Source organism: Heptranchias perlo, chromosome 2, assembly GCF_035084215.1.
Source record: "Heptranchias perlo isolate sHepPer1 chromosome 2, sHepPer1.hap1, whole genome shotgun sequence".
Taxonomy (NCBI): domain Eukaryota; kingdom Metazoa; phylum Chordata; class Chondrichthyes; order Hexanchiformes; family Hexanchidae; genus Heptranchias; species Heptranchias perlo.
In genome coordinates, this window is record NC_090326.1 from 92380126 (window position 1) to 92405961 (window position 25836).

The following is a 25836-nucleotide window of genomic DNA, read 5'->3' on the forward strand; positions in this document are numbered from 1 at the left end:
GACACACTAGGGAGAGAGACGTGTGTAAAAATAGATGACTATCAGAGACTGAAGAGGAGACAAGAATTAGGTAGTTACCGGAGGGATTGAGATGTGTGCATTATTTTTCTACTTTTTTTCAGAAGCAGTTTCACAGGTGATCAAACAGGATATTAAAAATTATATTTAAGTGGTAAAATAAAGTAGATTATTTGAATACTATTGTAAGAGGCAGACTTATGGGGCAGATTTTACTCACGTTTGGGCGTAAATAATCACCTGCAGGGAGTGCACATAGCAGAAAGTCGGGCGGTCTCCTGTCCGCACAATTTTCCTCTGTGCTCTGCCTAGGGGATTATTTATGCCCAAATGCAATAGAGGAAAATTTGCCCTGTTGAGCCTTAGAAATAATTCCTTTTAAACTTCCTAATCATATTTTTAGAGCAATGAATGTTGTACTTATGGGGATTGAGGGACAAGTTGAAGAATAGTCCTGAATAGATTGTGCCATAACATTTATTTCATGCTTTATATACATCTCCTTATACTGTTCAGCGGTTGAATATGGAATTTATTTCAGACATGAGGGAAACAAATTATTTTCTATCAAGAGAAATTAAGTTTCCTGTTGTTCTTTCAGGCTGAGATGCAACAGAAGAAAGAACCACCCCCTGAGGACTCTGATCTTGACCGCAAACGGAGAGAGACAGAGGCTTTGCTACAGAGCATTGGCATAGCCCCAGAGCCACCACTAGGTAAGGAACCAAATCACTGTTTTATATAATGTGACCTTGCTAAGTCTGACATTTGTATTTTTGTGCAAGATCAAATATGTTAGGACTACACATATAATTTTAAAATTGAGGAAAAGTAGTAATGAGCCTAGAGTAGTACGGTGCATAAGGGGGTAAGGACAAGACGACAGATGAGAATAATTTTGTTATTCCTTGGTTATTTTTCTTCAGATAAATGTAAACTTCATAGGGATGATTTAGGAGGCAAATGCGGGTGCGTTGGGGGTGGGGGGATTCTGAAAATCGCGCAAATCCTGTTTGGGTTTGGAAGCCGGCTCCAACCTGCCAGCTTCCAAGTTTCCCATGGACCCACGTATGTGCGCGCGGGCGACCCGAAACCGGAAGTCCCGCTGACAATTAAAGCTGGCGGGATGACAGTTGAAGAGCTAAATGTATCTCATTGAGGTACTTAAGGCACTTTACCTGTGATAGAGTTACCCGGTGTGGCCCCCACCCCCCGGTGTTACGCCGCGTGCCCGCGCCTCCCCCCACCCCCCGCCCAGTGTCGTGCGTCATGCCCCCCCCCCCCGCTAATATCAAGGCGCATAAATTTGACTTATTAGATCTGTTTTACAATTTGTCGAAAATTTACAAATCATTTTCATCTGGTAATTTTCCCATTTTTAAATGATCAGAGTGCTAAATGATTTGGTGGTGGTCAAGTTTATAGTTTTATTTTCTTATTCCTGACCAGAAATAACTTTTTTTTGTCTCTCTAATCTGTACAGGACCATAGAGTTTGCTTCTTGTGAACACTTCATCTGATTAGTGAAAATGTGTGTTTTTTTTTTAAAGTTTATAGAAAAAAAAAGTCTTCTAGCGCACTCTATTTCTAATTTCCCGACACTTTAAATTAAGACTGGAAGAGGAGATAAAGGAAGAAATACAAATGAAAACTAAATAACATGAATTTAACATGTTTGTGACGTGACATACATTTGCAAGTACCTTTATGGTTCTTTTAAAAGAGATATCTTATTACTAAAATTGATCAGGATGTAAACAAGACTGATATAGTGTGGCCATAGGACCTAAACACTGGGTTGTTGAGACATCTCATTGTGGAGCTCACAAGGAAAGTGATGCTAGTGATTGGATTGCTGGTTGGAAAATGGTGATATCCACTGGAATTTTGCAGGTTAACAGGCAGAGTTTGGAAAATGGAAATTAAAATACTAAAATTGGAAAACTGTAGAAAACTTGGCAAAAACAGCAGCAAAGAAAACTGAGAGGAAAAAAGATTAAATAGCAAGTGCTAAAAATACAACTTGACACGTTTTAAATAAAGGGAGAGAATTTTTAAAAAGGGAAGAAATGGGGAAGCTAATAAAATAAAACTGGGAAATATCAACATTTATATATATATAAAAAAAGAAAAAAAACTGTTCTCTGGCAGCCAGAAGCTAGAATTTACAAATTTAGATTTATTGAAAGTGGACAGATATTTGATAGACAGTAATGCTATTTTGATGGAATAACATTTGGAGACATTTATTGTTGTGCTCATAAATCAAGGATAATCGAAACAAAACAACATTTAAATTTTTATTGATCTCCCTGTGTCGTGTACTGAATGTGGGGAGGAGACCTGTTCTCCAGCCTCTACTAACGCTGCTCTGAATCAGGATCCAGGGTGGGGGTGAGTGAAAATGTTACAGAATTAACTGCCTTTATTTCTACCCTCCTCCGCCTTCATGGGGAGGAGCATGGAGTCTGCTAGACACCTCCCCACAGTACTGCAGCTGAACAGTAAAACTCAGCTTGGGTGAATGCGATTATAATGCTGTGTCCCACCACTGTGGCATCATGTGTTCAGTGTCTAACCTCACCATCAGATTTTTTTTTGTGTCAACTCTTGGTTTTTCAAATCATCTTGTATAATGAAATTCACTAGCCTTTGGAGAAGGGGTGGGGAGAGAAAGTACATATATCATCAATGAAAGCAGCTGGTCACTTCTGGAAATTCCCATTGTAAAAAATGTTTGCAGACATGTTTATGTTTTGTTCAGAGGTGTACAGGTCTAAGAAATATATTTAGAAATTGAAATTCCATCTTGAATAATGCAAGATGTTTCAAAAGAGAAAAAAAAATTAAATTAGAAGTGCTACGTTCTTGGAGGAAAATCAATGCAGTCGTACTGGCTTTAGAACCGTGGTTATTATTACTTGTCACCCATTTAGTGGCATCAGTTTTTCTTGCTGCCATTTGTGCTGTTGCTTTTGATGTAACAATTGTGCAGTCTCCTGAAAAAATTCTTATTTATGCAGTTATAATTGTAAAGCTGCACACTGATGAGATAATGCAGGCAAGGCTTATTTTTTTGAGTTGGTGGGGAAAAAATTGCTAAAGAAATTTATTGATTCTTTCTATTAGTCCTTTCATTTAAAATCAGGTCATAAGTGCTTATATTCTTGTGATCTAACTTTGAATTCAACCTGCAAAATTTGGATATTAATAAAAGCTGTGTGACCGTCATCCATATTTTAACTGACTCTACTGTTTTAGCTGAACTTCTGTGACCAGAAACTTTACTCAAATGTTAATATTAAATTCCATAAAATAGACGAGTAGGTGACTGAAAAAACCATTATATTGATCTATATTTGAACTTTCATAAATGCATTGATGTTTTGGTTGATTTTTTTTAATCATACATGCTTTTCCCAACGTGAGCTGTGCAGTGTGTGTTTTATGTTCAATTGCTTTTTGTTCAGTTGTTTCTTCAAAATGTTTTTGATTTAATTCATGGTTTTCAGACTTGTGAAGATCTTCGTTTGTTTTTGCCTTTACAAATACCTAGAAAGAAAGTGTACAAATAAATACATATATAGTTCTGTATTTTCTGACAGGGTTTCAGCTGCAATTTAGACAATCTATTCACATAATGATATACTTTTTCAGAAGCCTTTTTAAATATATACAAAATCAAACTTGAGTCTTCCCTGGCATAGTGTTTTTAATTATAGAATAGAATCATACAGCACAGAAGAAGGCCATTAGGCCCATCATATCTGTGCTGGGTCTTTGAAAGAGCTATTATAGAAGTACATAGATTACAGCACAGAAACAGGCCATTCAGTCCATGCCAGTGTTCATGCTCCACAAGAGCCTCCTCCCTCCCTACTTCATCTAACCCTATCAGCGTATCCTTCTATTCCTTTCTCCCTCATGTGCTTTTCTAACTTCCCCTTAAATGCATCTATGCTAATCGCCTCAACTACTCCTTGTGGTAGCGAGTTCCACATTCTAACCACTCTTTGGATAAAGAGGTTTCTTCTGCATTCCCTATTGGATTTATTAGTGACTATCTTATATTTATGGTCCCTAGTTCTGGTCTCCCCTGCAAGTGGAAACATCTTATCTGCGTCTACCCCATCAAACCCTTTCATAATCTTAAAGACTTCTATCAGGTCACGCCTCAGTCTTCTCTTTTCTAGAGAAAAGAGCCCCAGCCTGTTCAATCTTTCCTGATGGATAATACCAGAGCTGAGAGGTTATATCTAAGTAAATCTTTTCTGCACCTTCTCCAGTGCTTCTATAGAGACCAGAACCGTTCACAATACTCCAAGTGTAGTCTAACCAAGGTTCAATACAAGTTTAACATAACTTCTCTGCTTTTCAATTCTATCCCTCTAGAAATGAACCCCAGTGCTTGGTTTGCTTTTTCTATGGCCTTATTAACCTGCGTCCCTACTTTTAATAATTTGTGTATCTGTACCCCCAGATCCCTCTGCTCCTCTACCTCATTTCGACTCTGATTATCCAAGCATAATGTGGCCCCCTTATTCTTCCTACCAAAATGTAATACCTCACACTTATCTATATTCAAATTCATTTGCTAATTACACGCCCTTTCAGCAAGCTTATTAATGTCTTCCTGCATTTTGTCTCAGTCCTCCTCGGTGTTAACTATACCAACCCCCCCCCCCCCCCAAATTTGGTGTTGTCAGCAAATTTTGAAATTGTCCTTCCGATTCCTGAGTCCAAATTGTTTATGTAAATGGTGAACAACAGTGGTCCCAGCACCGATCCTTGTGGAACACCACTTACTACCTTTTGCCAATCTGAATAACTACCTTTTAAGCCTTACTCTGTTTTCTGTTTTGTAGCCAGCTTGCTATCTGTTCTGCTACTTGCCCCCTGACTCCACATGCTCTGACCTTAGTCATGAATCTACTAAATGGTACCTTATCGAAGGTCTTTTGAAAATCCAAATATATTACATCTACTGCATTACCATTGTCTATTCTTATTCCCAGTCCCCTATCCAGTTAGTCCCACTCCCCTTAAATTAAGTTTAATTGAAAATGGGATGTACCTTCAAAGCAACAGATTTTTTAATGATTGATAGCAAGACTGCTTTTTCACAATTACATTGGAATAAAATTAAATGTTTTGAAATTTGTGATGTCAACAACTGTTATGATCACATTGTTTAACTATATTGGAACAGTAAATTTTAGTGCTCTAACTCTAAATGTGTACTCAAACAAACAAACTCAAATCAGACCCATTTATAATCTGTGTTTCTCTGCATAAACCAAAGAAATTGCAGCTTCAGTGAAGGAAAATTACTGCCCATGAGAACCTGTCAGTTTTCTGATTTGGTTCTGTAGATTGGATTAAATGATCATCACCATCAGCAATGTTAAAATGTTTAAATAATTAAAATTGTCTTTTTTAATGCTTCTGTGGAGTGAGAGATTTCTGGACATTAATGATTTAACTGAAATTATTATTTTTATTTAAATGTATTTTTGAATCTTCGAGCGAAAGGTAACTTATAAGACCAACTGCCAATGGATCAATTCTGTTTCATATTTGTTCTTGGCAACTTGGCCTAGCTTCTGCTGTTTGCCTACGTTGTGGCATTAGCTTCTGAAATTATTGCAATATGTAGCATACTTTTTTTTGAATATTTGCATGTGCAAATCAAATTGTTTCACAACAATAATTTTATGGTGACAGCTGAAACCCTGCTGCATTTTAACATGATTGTAATGTGCACATTCCAAACTCATTTTGAGTGATTATTTTTGCAAAAACAAAAATTAAATATTCATTTGACTTTCTTCCCTCTTTTCTTTCCTTTTTCTTTGGCTTTTACCATTTCAATTCCATTTTCTGCCATGTTCCCCATTTGTTTAAACCCCGTTTTGTTTTATTTTGTTTCTTGTCTAACACTGCTCTCCATCAGTGCAGCCACTGCAATTAGTAACATGGGATGCCTGTTATTTTCATTATTTAGTCCCAACCCCTATGTCTCCCTCCTCGAAATCAGTGAGCACGCCCAGTGAAGCTGGTAGCCAGGATTCAGGAGATGGTGGACATGTTGGAAGGTAATTGTGTTTTTTTTTGTAACTTGTTTTGACGATTTGGCAAGGGCGGTATATAACTTTTATTCCATTGTGTAATTTTGACAAGATGTCATTGACACTATTGCCTGCATGATTGATCTATGACCCACTTAGGGAAATGGTTTGGTTAACACAAAGAAAAGAATAAAAGCAAAGCAGTAGCATAATTTTTGGCAGTTTAATAATTGAACATCATGTAATTGTGCTTTCAGCCATTAATGCCAGAAAAGGAGACTATTATGAGTTTAGGAAATTATGAAGCTACTTCACCCACTGTTTGCTTCAGTTACACATGGAAAGGCATGGGGTGAATACATTTTATTAATGTTCAATGGGTCCTAGAACAATTATGTCATATTTACTAATAAAAAACGCCACAGATGCTGGAAATTTGAAAGGAGAAAAGAAAATGCTGGAATTACACACAGGTCTGTCATCTGTGAAAAGGGGTAACACTTCAAGAGAACGGAAAACAAAGATAAGCATTTTAGTAGAGTTTGTGGGGGTGGGAAGGAGAGGATAAATGTTAAATATTCTAATCACAGAGAGGAAACCATTAGCTGAATGATGTACAAGCTGCTTAATAGAAAAGCAGGAAACAGTTAGATATAAAAGATTATCTCAGTGAGGCACTGAAAATACATTTAAAAGAAAAGGATGTGCAAATAGCTACAGCAGTGAAAAGCCACAGTAGAGGTCCACATAAGGAAAGAGGCAAGACAATGGGTGGGGTGGGGGGGGGCAAGAGAAAAAACCTGAAGGTGCAACAGGAGGTCTGAAATGAAAGCAGAAAATGTCAAAAATACACAGTAGATCCGCCAGCCTCAAAGGGAATAAACAGATACGGACCACCTCCCCAGAAAGAACTATGTTCTGACAAAGGGTCTACTGTTGGAATTGCACGGGAAGTGCAAGGGGGGGAAGTGCTTCTGAACTGTTCTTTTTCTCTGGCCAAGATTTCCCTTTGACGGTGGTCGACAGGACCCTTGACTGCATCCATCCGATTTCCCAGGCTTCTGCTCTCCCCACCTCAACAATGATTGAGTCCTTGTCCTCGCCTTTGATCCCATCAACCGCTGCATTCACCAGATTGTCTATTGCCATCTCTACATCTACAACATGATCCCACTGCAAAGCAAGTTCTGTGTTCTCTGTTTTCCAGAGGGATGGTTACCCATTCATTCTGTCAGTACTACAACTTCTAGTTGCCCTTCCTCTGGCACTTTTTTCCTATGTAACACCTCTTTATTTACCTCTTCCCAAGCCATTGTCCAGAGCTGCAAATACTCCTTCCATGTGAATCATCAATTTAGATGCACTTCCTCCAATCTACTGTATTTGCTGCTCACAGTGGTGTCCTCTATATTTGGGAGACCAAACACAGATTTAATGACCAATCTCAAAGGGAAATTGTGTTTAACAAATCTATTAGAGTTTTTTGAGGATGTAACCAGCAGGGTAGATAAAGGGGAACCAGTGGATGTAGTATATTTGGATTTTCAAAAGGCATTCGATAAGGTGCCACACAAAAGGTTGTTACACAAGGTAAGGGCTCATGGGGTTGGAGGTAATATATTAGCATGGATAGAAGAGTTGTTAACGGACAGAAAACAGAGAGTAGGAATAATCGGGTCATTTTCAGGTTGGCAGGCTGTAACTAGTGGGGTGCCACAAGGATCAGTGCTTGGGCCTCAGCTATTTACAATCTATATTAATGACTTAGATGGAGGGACCGACTGTAATGTATTTGCTGACGATACAAAGCTAGCTGGGAAAGTAAGCTGTGAGGAGGACACAAAGGTTTATCATTTGGGCCTCCTAAGGATCCAAAATGGTGTCCGGAATGCGCGTGCATGCTTCTAGTGTGACTTGTGCCAGATGCCATCTTGGTAAGGGCATTTGCTTTCGCACAGATAACGAACGCCGGCAGTATGTAAAATAAGGAGAATATGCGTTAGATTAGTGTGCAACGCTGATTTAAAGGGACAGATATGATTTTGGAACTCAACGCTTCAGCCAACACTCTGTCTTAACCTCGCAGAGCTGAACAGGCCATAAACAGCATGGAGGACCCCCCACCAGCGCTGTTTAAAGGAATTATGCAGGACTTACAGGGTAGTTGCAGGATTATTGCTTCTGGCTGTAGATGCGTTTATACCTGTTTTTGGAGGTCTCATGTACTTGAATACTGGGACTAGGGGACATAGCCTAAAAATTAGAGCCAGGACTTGGAGGAGTGAAGTTAGGAAAGTCTTCTACACGCAAAGGGTGGCAGAAGTTTGGAATGCTATTCTGCAAATGGCAGTTGATGCTAGCTCAGTTGTTAATTTTAAATCTGAGATTGGTAGACTTTTGTTAGCCCCGTATCGCTTAATACTTTGGTTAGACGGGTATATGGAGTTAGGTCACGTATCAACCATGATCTCATTGAATGGCGGAACAGGCTCGAGGGGCGAAATGGCCTATTCCTGTTCCTATGTTCCTAAGTTCCTATAATAAAGTTTCAACACGGAGTAGGCTGGCTAGCTGACAGGCAACAGCAAGGGCACTGGCAGAGTGGCAGGGGGGGGACAGGAATGCTGTCATCCTGAGAGGACAGCAGGTTCATGTTCCATGGAACCACTGCTACTTGCTACCTCCTGTTATGCGCCACCTTCTGCAAGAAAGCAGGACGTGTGTCAGTAAGTGTCCCGCAACATGTTTGGGTGATGTGCCTGCCATGGTTGAATAGATGCCAGTGTGCATGACCTGTGAGTTGTGTGTGTGAGGGTGAGAGAAAGCATCTGTTGGAAGAGTTGAGTACTGATTGAAAGAGTATGTGGGTGATGGGGGGGTGGGGGGTGGGGGGTGTGAAGTGCATGGAGCGATGGATGCGGCTAATGGTGCATTGGTAGGAGATGCCACTTGACCTCACTCTGGCCTCCCACTGAGCATATGTCTGGAGGGCCTCTTGTCCCCCTACGAATATAAAATGCCCCTCCTTCTGTCCACCTCTTGCACCAAGGCCTCTAGTGCATCAGCAAAGAACCTTGGTGCACGCACTCTTGCAGGCCTGATACAAACTCAGATCAGCAGATTGAAGACTGGTGTGCAGATTGGAGGATATGCGCAACCTTTATTCAATGTTTTAACATAACTCAACAGTTTGTAAGGGGCGGGACCTGTATCTGCGTTTTACATGTGCGGATCCGTATCTTATATTTTGCGAATAAGAGGTGCAGGCTGCTATTAAGTGGTGCTAGCCACTCGGCGATATCGGGGGCCCCCCTGCTGGTGAACAGCCACTCAATAGTGCAGCTAGACCTGGCTACTCGCAGATATCCAGTAAATGACCAGGCAGCATGAATGTTAGGGGGTTATCAAATTTAACCCCTGGAGAGTCTGCGAAGGAGTATAGACAGGTTAAGTGAGTGGGGAAGAAGAAGACAGATGGAGTACAATGTGGGGAAATGTGAGGTTATTCATTTTGGTAGGAAGAATACAAAAACACAATATTTTTTAAATGGTGAGAAACTATTAAATGTTGGTGATCAGAGAGATTTGGGTGTCCTTGCACAAGAAACACAAAGTTAACATGCAGGTACAGCAAGCAATTAGGAAGGCAAATGGTATGTTGGCCTTTATTGCAAGGGGGCAGGAAACTTGCTGTCCTTACCCGTTCTGGTCCATATATGACTCCAGACCCACAGCAATGTGGTTGATTCTTAATTGCCCTCTGAAATAGCTCAGCAAGCCACTCAGTTGTACAATCTCGCTTAAAAAAAGCCACAATAAGAATAAAACCGGACGGATCAACCGGCATCGGACCACTAGGCACTGGACACGACAAAGGTAAACCAAGCCCAGTTGACCCTGCAAAGTCCTCCTCACTAACATCTGGGGAATTGTGCCAAAATTGGGAGAGCTGTCCGACAGACTAGTCAAGCAACAGCCTGACATACTCACAGAATCGTATCTTTCAGTCAATGTCCCAGACTCTTCCATCACCATCCCTGGGTATGTCCTGTCCCACCGGCAGGACGGACCCACCAGAGGTGGCGGTACAGTGATATACAGTCAGGAGGGAGTGGCCCTGGGAGTCCTCAACATTGACTCTGGACCCCATGAAATCTCATGGCATCAGGTCAAACATGGGCAAGGAAACCTCCTGCTGATTACCACCTACTGTCCTCCCTCAGCTGATTAATCAGGCCTCCTCCATGTTGAACACCACTTGGAGGAAGCACTGAGGGTAGCAAGGGCACAGAATGTACTCTGGGTGGGGGACTTCAATGTTCATCAGTAGTGGTTCTACCAAGAGTGGCTTGGTAGAACCACTACTGACCGAGCTGGCCGATTCCTGAAAGACATAGCTGCCAGACTGGGCCTGCGGCAAGTGGTGAGCGAACCAACACGAGGGAAAAACCTACTTGACCTCGTCCTCACCAATCTACCTGTCGCAGATGCATCTGTCCATGACAGTATAGGTAGGAGTGACCACTACACAGTCCTTGTGGAGACGAAGTCCCATCTTCGCACTGAGGACACCATCCAATGTGTTGTGTGGCATTATCACCATGCTAAATGGGATAGATTCAGAACTGATCTGGCAGCTCAAAATTGGGCATCCATGAGGTGCTGTGGGACATCAGCAGCAGTAGAATTGTATTCCAGCACAATCTGTGACCTCACGGCCCGGCATATTGCTCACTCTACCATTACCAACAAGCCAGGGGATCAACCCTGGTTCAATGAGGAGTGTAGGAGAGAATGCCAGGAGCAGCACCAGGTGTACCTAAACATGAGGTGCCAACCTGGTGAAGCTACAACTCAGGACTACATGCATGCTAAACAGCGGAAGCAACATGCTATAGACAGAGCTAAGCGATTCCACAACCCACGGATCAGATCAAAGCTCTGCAGTCCTGCCACATCCAGTTGTGAATGGTGGTGGACAATTAAACAACTAACGGGAGGAGGAGGCTCAGCAAACATCCCCATCCTCAATGATGGCAGAGTCCAGCACGTGAGTGCAAAAGACAAGGCCGAAGTGTTTGCAACCATCTTCAGCCAGAAGTGCCAAGTGGATGATCCATCTCTGCCTCCTCCCGATATCCCCACCATCACAGAAGCCAGTCTTCAGCCAATTCGATTCACTCCACGTGATATCAAGAAACGGCTGAGTGCAATGGATACAGCAAAGGCTATGGGCCCCGACAACATCCCGGCTGTAGTGCTGAAGACTTGTGCTCCAGAACTAGCTGTGCCTCCAGCCAAACTGTTCCAGTACAGCTACAACACTGACATCTACCCGACAATGTGGAAAATTGCCCAGGTATGTCCTGTCCACAAAAAGCAGGATAAATCCAATCCGGCCAATTACCGCCCCATCAGTCCACACTCAATCATCAGCAAAGTGATGGAATTTGTCGTTGACAGTGCTATCAAGCGGCACTTACTCACCAATAACCTGCTCACCGATGCTCAGTTTGGGTTCCGCCAGGACCACTCGGCTCCAGACCTCATTACAGCCATGGTCCAAACATGGACAAAAGAGCTGAATTCCAGAGGTGAGGTGAGAGTGACTACCCTTGACACCAAGGCAGCATTTGACTGAGTGTGGCACCAAGGAGCCCTAGTAAAATTGAAGTCAATGGGAATCAGGGGGAAAACACTCCAGTGGCTGAGTGATACCTAGCACAAAGGAAGATGGTAGTGGTTGTTGGAGGCCAATCATTTCAGCTCCAGGACATTGCTGCAGGAGCTCCGTAGGGCAGTGTCTGAGGCCCAACCATCTTCAGCTGCTTCATCAATGGCCTTCCCTCCATCATAAGGTCAGAAATGGGGATGTTCGCTGAAGATTGCACAGTGTTCAGTTCCATTCACAACCCCTCAGATAATGAAGCAGTCCGTGCCTGCATGTAGCAAGACCTGGACAACATTCAGGCTTGGGCTGATAAGTGGCAAGTAACATCTGCGCCAGACAAGTGCCAGGCAATGACCATCTCAAACAAGAGAGTCTAACCACCTCCCCTTGACATTCAACGGCATTACCACCGCCGAATCCCTAACCATTAACATCATGGGGGTCACCACTGACCAGAAACTTAACTGGACCAGCCATATAAATACTGTGGCTACAAGAGAAGGTCAGAGGCTGGGTATTCTGCCGCAAGTGACTCACCTCCTGACTCCCCAAAGCCTTTCCACCATCTACAAGGCACAAGTCAGGAGTGTGATGGAATACTCTCCACTTGCCTGGATGAGTGCTGCTCCAACAACACTCAAGAAGCTCGACACCATCCAGGACAAAGCAGCTGCTTGATTGGCACCCCATCCACCACCTTAAACATTCACTCCCTTCACCACTGGCGAGCTGTGGCTACAGGATGCACTGCAGCAACTCGCCAAAGCTTCTTCGACAGCACCTCTACCGCGACCTCTACCACCTAGAAGGACAAGGGCAGTAGGCACATGGGAACAACATCACCTGCACGTTCCCCTCCAAGTCGCACACCATCCCGACTTGGAAATATATCGCCGTTCCTTCATCGTCGCTGGGTCAAAATCCTGGAACTCCCTTCCCAACAGCACTGTGGGAGATCCGTCACCAGACGGACTGCAGCGGTTCAAGAAGACGGCTCACCACCACCTTCTCAAGGGCAATTAGGGATGGACAAGAAATGCTGGCCCTGCCAGTGATGCCCACATCCCATGAACGAATTTTTTAAAAAGTAGAAGAGTGAGGAAGTTTTGCTGCATTTGTTCAGGACTTTGGTGAGACCACACCTTATTTTTTATTTGTTCATGGGATGTCGGTGACGCTGGCAAGGCCAGCCTTTATTCCTGATTGCCCTTGAGAAGGTGGTGGTGAGCCGCCTTCTTGAACCAGTGCAGTCCATGTGGTGAAGGTTCTCCCACAGTGCTGTTAGGTAGGGTGTTCCAGGATTTTGACCCAGCGACGATGATATATTTCCAAATGGCGATATATTTCCAAGTCGGGATGGTGTGTGACTTGGAGGTGAACTTGCAGGTGGTGTTGTTCCCATGTGCCTGCTGGTTGTCCTTCTAGGTGGTAGAGGTTGCGGGTTTGGGAGGTGCTGTCGAAGAAGCCTGGCGAGTAGCTGCAGTGCATCCTGTGGATGGTACACACTGCAGCCACAGTGCGCCGGTGGTGAAGGGAGTGAATGTTTAAGGTGGTGGATGGGGTGCCAATCAAGCAGGCTGCTTTGTCCTGGATGGTGTCGAGCTTCTTGAGTGTTGTTGGAGCTGCACTCATCCAGGCAAGTGGAGAGTATTCCATCACACTCCTGACTTGTGCCTTGTAGATGGTGGAAAGGCTTTGGGGAGTCAGGAGGTGAGTCACTCGCCGCAGAATACCCAGCCTCTGACCTGCTCTTGTAGCCACAGTATTTATATGGCTGGTCCAATTAAGTTTCTGGTCAATGGTGACCCCCAGGATGTTGATGGTGGGGGATTCGGCAATGATAATGCCGTTGAATGTCAAGGGGAGGTGGTTGGACTCTCTCTTGTTTGAGATGGTCATTGCCTGGCACTTGTCTGGCGCGAATGTTACTTGCCACTTATGAGCCCGATTGACCTGCTACTGCTCCTATTTCTTATGTTCAATATCTTTTTTCTAGCCGCCTATGTGATCCTGAGCTCCATTTGGCTCAACAGTTGAATTCTCCTTCTCGTTTTTACTTTGACCTCTCCATTTATAGCCTTTTGGGGGTGGGGACAGTATCCCATTTTTCTCCTGTGCACTCTGGTTTCAACATTGACTTTTTCGTAACTTCAGATCTTTGTTATGTGCCCCATTTTCTTTACAGCAGAGGGTGCTGGGCTTATGGGGGAAGTCTGCGAGGGTGCTGGGCTTATGGGGGAAGTCTGCGAGAGAGGAGAGGGAGGTTGATTTTTGGGTATAGATCTATTGCCAGAACACAGTTGTGGGGTGGAGGGGGCGCTGGGAGAGTTTGATCTGCACCCAGGATGGCAGCTTAGTTTTTTTTAACTGTTTTCGGCACTGGCGGCCCTACTATGCTTCCGGCATTTTTTTGCTTCCATTTCATACTTTTTGCATCCACAGGGGTTTTTATTCGATTTCCTCCACTATCGTGCATTTTCCCTTGTGTGGGTCTAACCCATGCCTTTACACTTTCTTTTGTTCTTTTATTGTCTTCATTGCTTCACAACAATCATATTTTGTATCATTTCACAGATTTCTGATTTTCTGTTGAGCAGCTTGAGGTCATTCAACTATTAACTTCCTCTCTGTGATTGGAGTATCTGTTTTTTCTTTCTCCCGACCTCACCCCCCCACCCCCCCACCCCGCTTTTCCCCAGTCCTTCTAAATTGTTTGCTTGTCTTTCAGTTTTCCGTTCTGACGAAGGGTTACATCCGAATCATAGAATGGCTACAGCACAGAAGGAGGCTACTCAACCCATTGAGCCCATGCGGCTCTTTGTAAAAGCAGTTCAGCTAGTCCCATTCCCCCGCTGTTTCCCGTAGCCCCGCAAATTTTTTCCCTTCAAGTATTTATCCAATTCCTTTTTGAAAGCCACGATTGAATCTGCTTCCATCACCTTTTCAGGCAGCACACTGAAGAAGGTCCTGTGAAATAGTATAATTGATGTATTGTGATGTAGCTTTCCTATAAAATGAGTTCCCAATCTCTGCCAGGTCATGAGAGGGTCGGGATGGGGAGAAGAGAAGAAGAAAGGTATTGAATGCAGAATGTGTACTTATTCTATGGTGAGGAAATCTGAAGGATAGTTAACTTGGTTTCCTTTTGTACAACTTCTTATGCCCAATTTATATTCAGAGTACAGTAGTCTAGTGGTTATAGTACTGGACTGGCAACCCAGAGTTTGACAGTTCAAATCCCACCATGGCAGTTTTTGAAATTGAATTCAATAAATCTGGTAATTTGTAGGTTAACATCATAAAAAATGACCATGAAAATGACTGCTTCTTCTTAAAAACCTAACTGGTCCACTGATGTAAACAAAAAGCAAAATACAGCAGATGCTTGAAATCTGAAAACCGAAAAAGTATCTGTGGAGAAACAAGTCAACTTCCCATTCTGTCTATCCCTCTCTAGCTATTCATATAGACTAGATGCCTCGTACCTGTCTCTTATTTCTCTTATGCCTCTTGTCTCCTAATATCTCTTCTGCTGTTTAAACATCTTCTGTTCGTTGTTCAAGCACTTCACGGTAATCTATTTCTTTTTGTGTGGTTATTTTCCTCTACCCCTTTCCCTTGTTCTGTTCCTTTTTAAATGCTGTTCATCTGTAATATCTTCCAGTCCTGAGGAAGGGTCTAAAACCTGAAACATTCACTTCTATTTCTCCACAGATGCTGCCTGACCTGTTGATTATTTTCTGCTTTTCCTGCTTTGATCTACTAATGTCCTTCTAGGGGGGGACATGTCACTCCTACCTGGTCTGGCCTACATGTGACTCCAGTCCCACACCATGTGGTTGACTCTTAATGCCCTCAGGGCAACTAGGGATGGGCAATAATTACTGCCTTGCCAGTATTGTCCACATTCTAGAGAACAAATTAAAAACGTTACATTGGCGGAAGCTTTCTTACCGAAATGTGATTCATGGTGCTGTGTTGGATTTCTGGAAAAAGATGTTCTAAAAATAGGGATAGAAAATAACTATAAATATTTGTGACATATCACTGTGGCCAGAGATCCAAGCCATGGCAGAGACTAATATTTCAATTCATCAGACATCACCTTAGTTCTGGTAACACCCAGGATACCATGTCATAAAAATAGATTGTGACTTGTTCAGTCATTGTAAATATGTGGTCCTGATAATACATTGTATGTTACTTTCCATATCATCCCCTTTGTTCTAAAGCAGTATATCCTCCTTCTCACTTGGAGTAATAGCATGTGAAATGCCAATAATAAATAAATATGTATATACAAAATGAATGCTAAGAGAAGTTGGTTTACTCAATAGAAGCCATGTCATGTTGAATACTGAGTTATGTCACATTGGTTGGAGATTTATTGTTATTGAAACCATCACTTGGTGTTTAATTTCATTATCACATTTCTTTGCATTATTTAACAAAAGAATTGTGAATTTCCAAATACTCTTGCTCTGTTTGGGGAAACTGTTTCCTTTCAACAAAGTGTGCAATAATATTGGCAATGTTAAGGTGTCTAAAAATGTTAAAAAGACAAATCTAAAGGCACTGTATCTGAATGCACAAAGCTAATTATGAACTCTGATTTTAAACCTGTGATCTACAGGAAGGAAAGGTTAGTGTAACTTTAAACTTGAAAGCTTTACAGTTCAGCAGCATTATTGCTTTTCATATAGTTTCATAGAAACTTTTAAGAAAATAATTTCAATTTTTTTTTTATCAACCATCAAGCCATTTCAGTTTTTTTTATAAACATTAGTTGTGGAGTATATTTACATTTCAATGTTTGTAATAAGGTAGACGAATTAACAGCGCAAATAGATGTAAACGGATATGATGTAATTGCAATTACAGAGACATAGCTGCAGGGTGACCAAGGCTGGGAGCTGAATATCCAAAGGTATTTGATATTTAGGAAGGACAGGCAAAAAGGAAAAGGAGGTGGGGTGGCATTGTTAGTAAAGGATGAAATCAGAGCAATAGTAAGAAAAGATATTGGCTCAGAAAATCAAGATGTAGAATCAGTCTGGGTGGAGTTAAGGAGCACCAAGGGGCAGAAAACACTGGTGGGAGTTGTCTGTAGGCCTCCAAACAGTAGTGGTAATGTAGGGGATGGGATCAAACAGAAAATTAGAGATGCATGTAACAAGGGTACTACAGTAATCATGGGTGACTTCAATCTGCATATAGACTGGCCAAACCAAATTAGCAATAATACTGTGGAGGATGAATTCCTGGAGTGTGTATGAGATGTTTTTTTAGACCAGTACATTGAGGAGCCAACCAGGGAACAGGCTATCCTAGATTGGGTATTGTGCAATGAGAAGGGGTTAATTAATAATCTTGTTGTGCGGGGTTCTTTAGGGAAGATGGAAAGTGAAGTATTCCAATCTGAAACTAGGGTCCTAAATCTAAACAAAGGAAACTACGAAGGTATGAGGAGTGAGTTGGCTATGATACATTGGGAAGCTTCATTAAAAGGCATGACGGTGGATAGGCAATGGCTAACATTTAAGGAACGAATGCATGAATTGAAACAATTATACATTCCTTTCTGGCGCAAAAACACAAAAGGAAAAGCAGCCAAACCATGGCTAACAAAAGAAATTAAGGATAGTTTTAGATCCAAAGAGGAGTCATATAAAGTTGCCAGAAAAAGTAGCAAGCCTGAGGATTGGGAGCAGTTTAGAATTCAGCAAAAAAGGACCAAGAGGTTAATTTAAGAGGGGAAAAATAGAGTATGAGAGTAAACTTGCAAGGAACATAAAAGTGGACTGTAAAAGCTTCTACAAGTATGTAAAAAGAAAAAGATTAGTGAAGACAAATGTAGGTCCCTTACAGTCAGAAACGGGAGAATTTATAATGGGGAACAGGGAAATGGCAGAGCAATTAAACAAATACTTTGGTTCTGTCTTCACGGAAGAGGACACAATAACTTCCCAGAAATGCTAGAGAACCAGGGGACTAGTGAGAAAGAGGAATTAAAGGAAATTAGTATTAGTAAAACAATAGTGCTGGAGAAATTAATGCGACTGAAAGCCGATAAATCCCCAGGGCCTGATAATCTGCATCCCAGAGTACTAAAAGAGGTAGCCATGGAAATAGTGGATACATTAGTTGTCATCTTCCAAAATTCTATAGATTATGGAACAGTTCCTGCAGATTGGAGGGTGGCAAATGTAACCCCACTATTTTAAAAAAGGAGGGAGAGAGAAGACCGGGAACTACAGACCGGTTCGTCTAACATCAGTAGTCGGGAAAATGCTGGAGTCTTCTATGTTTCTATGATCTAGTCTTGCATGGTGCCTGAGGTTCATTTGTGTGAGCCACTGTTTTGAATGATTTGGGAGAGATGCTATCAAGGTGTGTTTAGAGAGAAGAGAATAAAAAGTTTTGGAAAATCAGGTAGCAGAAGAATGAATTGAATATTTCCTAAGGGAGAGGAGCATGTGGAAATCGTATGTGTGATTGGCAAGAAGGGAGAATGAGTGACTGATCAGAATAAATTTCCCCCATGACTTGTATGAAATTGATTGGAGGTTTTTGATGTAGTTGAGTAACAGATCGTATTGCACTACACTTATTAGTTATTCCATTTACTTTGATATTAAGAGTAGGTTGTATTCTTTGCAGTGGTCAGCAAAAGAGTGGGCCTGGCTAGTGGTGTATAAGCATCGTGAAGTGGGCAGTAGCTTGCATAATTTGCTGTTTATGCCACGTACTTTGTATATTCTTCAATTTTCAGATTTTAAAAAGAAGCGGTTACTTTTACATTGTCGGAACACTCCAATCTGAGAGACTGACAGTCTAGGAGTTGATTCTTCTACATGATTACGTAATGAAATTCTTTTGTTGCAATTTTGGGTAAAGGAATTTGAGCAGTCAAAATAAGAATGAATAGGACCAGAAAATAAAATCTTGGTTCATCTAGCTGGCCCCAGAGTTCAAAAGCAGAACACTCAGTTCACTATCTACATCCCTCAATTGATCTTCTTTTCGAGAACTCCATTGTATTATTATTTGTGTTGTCAACCTTCTTGGGCAATCCATTCCAAACATTCATCATCGTTTATGTAAAGTAGTTATATCTGATCTGTCAATTCATCTGCCTTCTTCTGAGCTTTATCCCATGCTGCATTGTTGAGGTCATATGACACTTTTGTGACTGGCTTTTGATGTACAGATTGACTATTGGTGCAGAGACTTGCAAAAGGCAATGTGACACTACCAAGATATACCATTGACTTATTTTATTATTTTGTAAGTACTTCATCCGCCTGTTTTCTTATATTTACCAGATTGATCTTGTAAAACACTGATGAAACAAATAATTTATTGTTCTTTTCATCAAATATTATGTGTACAGTTTTTTTCTGAATTTTCATTATTTCTTGTAGCCCTCGTCAATCTGCTTTCATGTTTAATGGTTAAAAAAAATCAAAGATCTTCCAAGGAAAAAAGCAATAGGTTAATACTTTAATAACTGTTGTATGGATGTAATACAACTATATCCCTTGGGGATTCACTTAACCTATGATTAAGTTAATATTTCTTGGCTGACTTGGGCTGATAGTTCACAAAGGACTGTTGTCTTAGTGCTGTTGAGGTTTGACGATTCCCTTCCCAGTAAAAGTTACTTTCATTGGAACTGCAGTTGATGGGCCTTTTGAGGTTTCATTGGAGTAATTTGAACCATCTGGTGTCTGGCTGAATGGTAGTCAGGAACAATGACAGTGAAACTGAGTGGATGACCCACAACTCTTGTTAAAAGGATCACGTGCGTGGCAGATGATCCTATGTTGAGTTACAGTAAAGAAAGCCAAAGTATTCGTAGTTCAGAATCAAATAAAACTGTCGAGATTTTGTATTTCATGTGTTTATAATAAGGCTATATAATCAATAGAATGATAGATTTTCAGGGAAGTATGTTCTCCTTAGTATGTTTATAAGTTGCAAGGCCATATGTGCATAAATGAACCAAAAATACATCCTGTGCTACTTATTTTGCACAATATGAAATTTTCATTCGTAATGTCTACAATTACTGTGTAAAGCTGCATTTTTAGACATAGACTTTTTTTGTTCTCTAACGATAGTGCAATTTATACAGTGATTTTAAAATCCAGATTTTATGATACTATTATATGTGTCTATCTGAGATTAATATGAATGTTTCAAAAGGTAAAATGCATCAATTTTCTAGCTTTATATGTAGCCACGTTTTTAAAAAAAATCCTATTTCATCTTATTGAAACACATAGAAACATAGAAAATAGGAGTAGGAGTAGGCCATTCGGCCCTTCGAGCCTGCTCCGCCATTCAATATGATCACGGCTGATCCTCGCTCTCAATACCATATTCCCGCTCTCTCCCCATACCCCTTGATGCCTTTTGTGTCTAGAAATCTATCTAACTCCTTCTTAAATATATTCAGTGACTTGGCCTCCACAGCCTTCTGTGGTAGAGAATTCCACAGGTTCACCACCCTCTGAGTGAAGAAATTTCTCCTCATCTCAGTCCTAAATGTCCTAACCCGTATCCTGAGACTGTGACCCCTCGTTCTGGACCCCCTTGCCAGGGGAAACAACCTCCCTGCATCCAGTCTGTCTAGCCCCGTCAGAATTTTATGTTTCAATGAGCTCCTCTCTCATCTAAACTCGAGTGAATACATGCTGAGTTGACTCAATCTCTTCTCATACGACAGTCCTGCCATCCCAGGAATCAGTCTGGTGAACCTTCGCTGCACTCCCTCTATGGCAAGTATATCTTTTCATAGGTAAGGAGATCAAAACTGCACACAATACTCCAGGTGTGGTCTCACCAAGGCCCTGTATAACTGCAGTAAGACATCCTTGCTCCTGTACTCAAATCCTCTTGCAATGAAGGCCAACATACTATTTGCCTTCCTAACTGCTGTACCTGCATGTTTGCTTTCAGTGACTGGTGTACAAGGACACCCAGGTCCCTTTGTACATCAACATTTCCCAATCTATCACCATTTAAGTAATACTCTGCCTTTCTGTTTTTCCTTCTGAAGTAGATAACTTCACATTTATCCACATTATACTGCATCTGCGATGTATTTGCCTGCTCATTCAACTTGTCACTTAGATGGTTTTGTTAAAAACCTTGAGGTCAAGTATCTTGCTAATTTTTATTTGAAGTGCTCCACATTTCTTCATATTTACAATTAACTTTTTTTTGTATACCTTTTCCTTAAAAACCTTTTTCCCTTATCTATGATTCCAGATCATAGATGAGGGAAAAAGGTTTTTAAGGAAAACAATCTAAGTGTCATGTGGCCGGCCACAGCTGAACATGTTCTGTAAAAAGATCACACTTGCTTATGGAACTGCCTTTTGGCCTTCCAAAAGCAATTCCTTGGGAAGTGGATTCTGCATTGCCACCCTAACACAGATGAGATGAATCGTAAGCAAGCAAAAAATCGGCCTCCTGTGCAAAGAAGAAGCCACCAACCAACAAGCCGCTATATTAAAGAATCCCCGTTGGGAATCGCCTAGCTATTCCAAACCCCTACACCGAAACACCCCCGATAAATGGAAGAAAACTTCACTAAATGGAAAAATAACTCCCACACTGACTGGAAAGACCCTGCTGGAACCCCCACCTCCCCCCAACCCCCCATCCGAAGCAAAATCATCCACCACGCCTGTCCCTTGCTAATGGCAAAAAAAGGGCCCTTCCCACACCCCTTCCGCAACAGTTTGTAGAAAAAAGTCCAGGCTGCCACCCCATCCCCAGTAAGGCAATATTCACAGTCCGTCCTCTCCTTACCCCTCCCCTCCCTCACCCCTTGACCGCTTGCTAACTCTCACGTGCTCTCACTCTCTGTTGCATGTGGTCACACACCCAGTCCATCATTTCCCCCCCTCTCTCTTTTACCCCCTCTCTCTTTTTCCTCCCTCTCTCTTTTCCTCCCTCTCTCTTTTTCCTCCCTCTCTCTCTTTCCCCCTCCCTCTCTCTCTTTCCCCCTCCTCTCTCTCTTTCCCCCTCCCTCTCTCTCTTTCCCCCTCCCTCTCTCTCTTTCCCCCTCCCTCTCTCTCTTTCCCCCTCCCTCTCTCTCTTCCCCCTCCCTCTCTCTCTTTCCCCCTCCCTCTCTCTCTTTCCCCCTCCCTCTCTCTCTTTCCCCCTCCCTCTCTCTCTTTCCCCTCCCTCTCTCTCTTTCCCCCTCCCTCTCTCTCTTCCCCCTCCCTCTCTCTCTTTCCCCCTCCCTCTCTCTCTTTCCCCCTCCCTCTCTCTCTTTCCCCTCCCTCTCTCTCTTTCCCCCTCCCTCTCTCTCTCCCCCTCCCTCTCTCTCTCGCTGCCCCCCCTCCCTCTCTCTCTCTTTCCCCTCCCTCTCTCTCTTTCCCCCTCCCTCTCTCTCTTTCCCCCTCCCTCTCTCTTTCCCCCTCCCTCTCTCTCTCGCTGCCCCCCCTCCCTCTCTCTCTTTCCCCCTCCCTCTCTCTCTCGCTGCCCCCCCTCCCTCTCTCTCTCGCTGCCCCCCCCTCCCTCTCTCTCTCGCTGCCCCCCCCTCCCTCTCTCTCTTTCCCCCTCCCTCCCTCTCTCTCGCTGACCCCCCCTCCCTCTCTCTCGCTGACCCCCCCCTCCCTCTCTCTCGCTGACCCCCCCTCCCTCTCTCTCGCTGACCCCCCCTCCCTCTCTCTCGCTGACCCCCCCTCCCTCTCTCTCGCTGACCCCCCCTCCCTCTCTCTCGCTGACCCCCCCTCCCTCTCTCTCGCTGACCCCCCCTCCCTCTCTCTCGCTGACCCCCCCTCCCTCTCTCTCGCTGACCCCCCCTCCCTCTCTCTCGCTGACCCCCCCTCCCTCTCTCTCGCTGACCCCCCCTCCCTCTCTCTCGCTGACCCCCCCTCCCTCTCTCTCGCTGACCCCCCCTCCCTCTCTCTCGCTGACCCCCCCTCCCTCTCTCTCGCTGACCCCCCCTCCCTCTCTCTCGCTGACCCCCCCTCCCTCTCTCTCGCTGACCCCCCCTCCCTCTCTCTCGCTGACCCCCCCTCCCTCTCTCTCGCTGACCCCCCCTCCCTCTCTCTCGCTGACCCCCCCTCCCTCTCTCTCGCTGACCCCCCCTCCCTCTCTCTCGCTGACCCCCCCTCCCTCTCTCTCGCTGACCCCCCCCTCCCTCTCTCTCGCTGACCCCCCCTCCCTCTCTCTCGCTGACCCCCCCTCCCTCTCTCTCGCTGACCCCCCCTCCCTCTCTCTCGCTGACCCCCCCTCCCTCTCTCTCGCTGACCCCCCCTCCCTCTCTCTCGCTGACCCCCCCTCCCTCTCTCTCGCTGACCCCCCCTCCCTCTCTCTCGCTGACCCCCCCTCCCTCTCTCTCGCTGACCCCCCCTCCCTCTCTCTCGCTGACCCCCCCTCCCTCTCTCTCGCTGACCCCCCCTCCCTCTCTCTCGCTGACCCCCCCCTCCCTCTCTCTCGCTGACCCCCCCTCCCTCTCTCTCGCTGACCCCCCCTCCCTCTCTCTCGCTGACCCCCCCTCCCTCTCTCTCGCTGACCCCCCCTCCCTCTCTCTCGCTGACCCCCCCTCCCTCTCTCTCGCTGACCCCCCCCTCCCTCTCTCTCGCTGACCCCCCCTCCCTCTCTCTCGCTGACCCCCCCTCCCTCTCTCTCGCTGACCCCCCCTCCCTCTCTCTCGCTGACCCCCCCTCCCTCTCTCTCGCTGACCCCCCTCCCTCTCTCTCGCTGACCCCCCCTCCCTCTCTCTCTCGCTGACCCCCCCCTCCCTCTCTCTCTCGCTGACCCCCCCTCCCTCTCTCTCTCGCTGACCCCCCCTCCCTCTCTCTCTCGCTGACCCCCCCTCCCTCTCTCTCGCTGACCCCCCCTCCCTCTCTCTCGCTGACCCCCCCTCCCTCTCTCTCGCTGACCCCCCCTCCCTCTCTCTCGCTGACCCCCCCTCCTCTCTCTCGCTGACCCCCCCTCCCTCTCTCTCGCTGACCCCCCCTCCCTCTCTCTCGCTGACCCCCCTCCCTCTCTCTCGCTGACCCCCCCTCCCTCTCTCTCGCTGACCCCCCCTCCCTCTCTCTCGCTGACCCCCCCTCCCTCTCTCTCGCTGACCCCCCCTCCCTCTCTCTCGCTGACCCCCCCCTCCCTCTCTCTCGCTGACCCCCCCTCCCTCTCTCTCGCTGACCCCCCCAGAAGGAGTACGCGCAGGAGAGACCGAGCACTGAAACGAGAGGGGTAATGGGGAGGTAGAGAGGAAATAGTGAAGTGGAGAGATGAAAACTGAGCAAAGAGAGAAAGAGACAGACAAAAAACAGAGCAGATAGGAGAGAGAATGATGAGAAATAGAGCAGAGGAAGACTAGAAATGGAGTGAGAAAGTGAGGAAAGAGATGGGAAGCGGATCAGTGGAGTGAGAGAGAAAGTGATGGTGAGAGGTGTAATAAAAACAGAAAATGCTGGAAATACTCAGCAAGTCGGGCAGCATCTGTGGAGAAAGAAACAGAGTTGACAATTCAATGAACTTTGGTCAGAACTGGAAGAAGTGAAAGATTTCACAGTTTTTAAGCAAGTACAGAGCCAGGGAAAGGTTGGGCGGGGGGGGGGGGAAGGGAGGGGAGGGGAGGAAAGAACAAAAGGGAAGGTCTGTGATAGGGTGTAGGGCAGGAATGATTAAATGATAAAAGGGATATTGTAAGGAATCTTACAACACCAGGTTATAGTCCAACAGTTTAATTTGAAAATCACAAGCTTTCGGAGCTTACCTCCTTCGTCAGGTGAGTGAGTGAGTGAAGGGTTTTAAAACCGCATATCATATATTAGGCTGGGAGACAATCACAGCAATCAAAGGTGTCGTTGGTGTTCAGACAGGTTAGCCACGGAAAACATTACATCCCAGTATACTGAATACACAGTGGGTCAGATTACTCAGACAGAGAGAGAATGAGACCCGAAAGGCAGAGAGAGAGAATGTCCATTGTATTAAAAACAGATAACTTTTTTTTCTCGCTGGTGGGGTTACGTGTAGCGTGACATGAACCCAAGATCCCGGTTGAGGCCGTCCTCATGGGTGCGGAACTTGGCTATCAATTTTTGCTCGACGATTTTGCGTTGTCGCGTGTCTCGAAGGCCACCTTGGAGAACGCGTGCACGAAGATCGGTGGCTGAATGTCCTTGACTGCTGAAGTGTTCCCTGACTGGGAGGGAACCCTCCTGTCTGGCGATTGTTGCACGGTGTCCGTTCATCCGTTGTCGCAGGCTGACCTAGGTTCTTCAGTTTGTTGATTTATTCTATTCCAAAGGGCATCCAAACAGAATTGTAAACAGGATTTTGATCTCCAGTTTGATTACATTGCTTCCATTAAATTGAAACACTTTTTGAATCTTACCAAGTGAACATCTGCCCTTTATCAAATCTACCTGCTTCTGATTGATCAAAGAAAGCAAAACTGTTTACAGCCTTGAGGCTGTGCTGTTCGGCCTTTGAGAGACTGCCCGTCATGAATGATTTTCACAGAACAACCATAGTTCTTTTTGTGGGCATTTCAATGTTTAAAGTGAAAGCAGATATTTTCCCTTCATCCATGTGCTACCAAAAATCATTCACTAAACATTAAATGTTCCCACAGCAACCATATTTGCGTCAATGAATGTACTTGAGAGGAGCCTAAACCAATTACAGCTATGCCTGTAGATACTACCTGACAACAACGACACTTGATGTGCTCTTCGATGTTGTCATGTAACTACACAATACAACACCTGCATCAATGGTGAGCCTACACTGAATTATTTTCTTACATTGTTTTCTTGTGGTACAAATAGAAAACAAGTTGAGGATTTCTTAAGACCAATATTTATCCAACTACTAGACATAGGACAAAGTTGTAATTGTGTTTGGTCTGTTGAATATATACACTGTGCGTGTTTATTAGACAAAAATAAATTTTTAAAATGCCTCTTTTTTAACTTTTTTTATCATGGAGATGAGTGTGCCAATGCCGAACTTTGCGCCACTTTTGCCAGACAACATTGTCATCAATTATTCCTTGGTCAGATACAGAACAAATACCTGTATCATGCTCAACATTATGCC

At 44.1% G+C, this 25836-nt stretch overlaps 1 protein-coding gene and 1 long non-coding RNA gene across 2 annotated transcripts in view; one reads left to right on the forward strand and one right to left on the reverse strand.

Annotated features, from left to right (window-relative positions):
• dync1i1a (dynein cytoplasmic 1 intermediate chain 1a) overlaps positions 1-25836 on the forward strand; it is a 236830-nt gene that overhangs the window by 41843 nt on the left and 169151 nt on the right. Inside the window, exons 3-4 of the mRNA XM_068004236.1 lie at positions 620-734; positions 6023-6113. Coding sequence (XP_067860337.1) covers positions 620-734; positions 6023-6113 — 206 coding nt within the window. The remainder of the gene's footprint in view (positions 1-619; positions 735-6022; positions 6114-25836) is intronic.
• On the reverse strand, positions 3397-24982 carry LOC137341202 (uncharacterized). Its single transcript, XR_010966983.1, has 4 exons — positions 24506-24982; positions 15712-15758; positions 7385-7491; positions 3397-3570 (listed from the first exon to the last, which is right to left on the reverse strand). It is a non-coding gene; the product is annotated as an uncharacterized lncRNA (long non-coding RNA).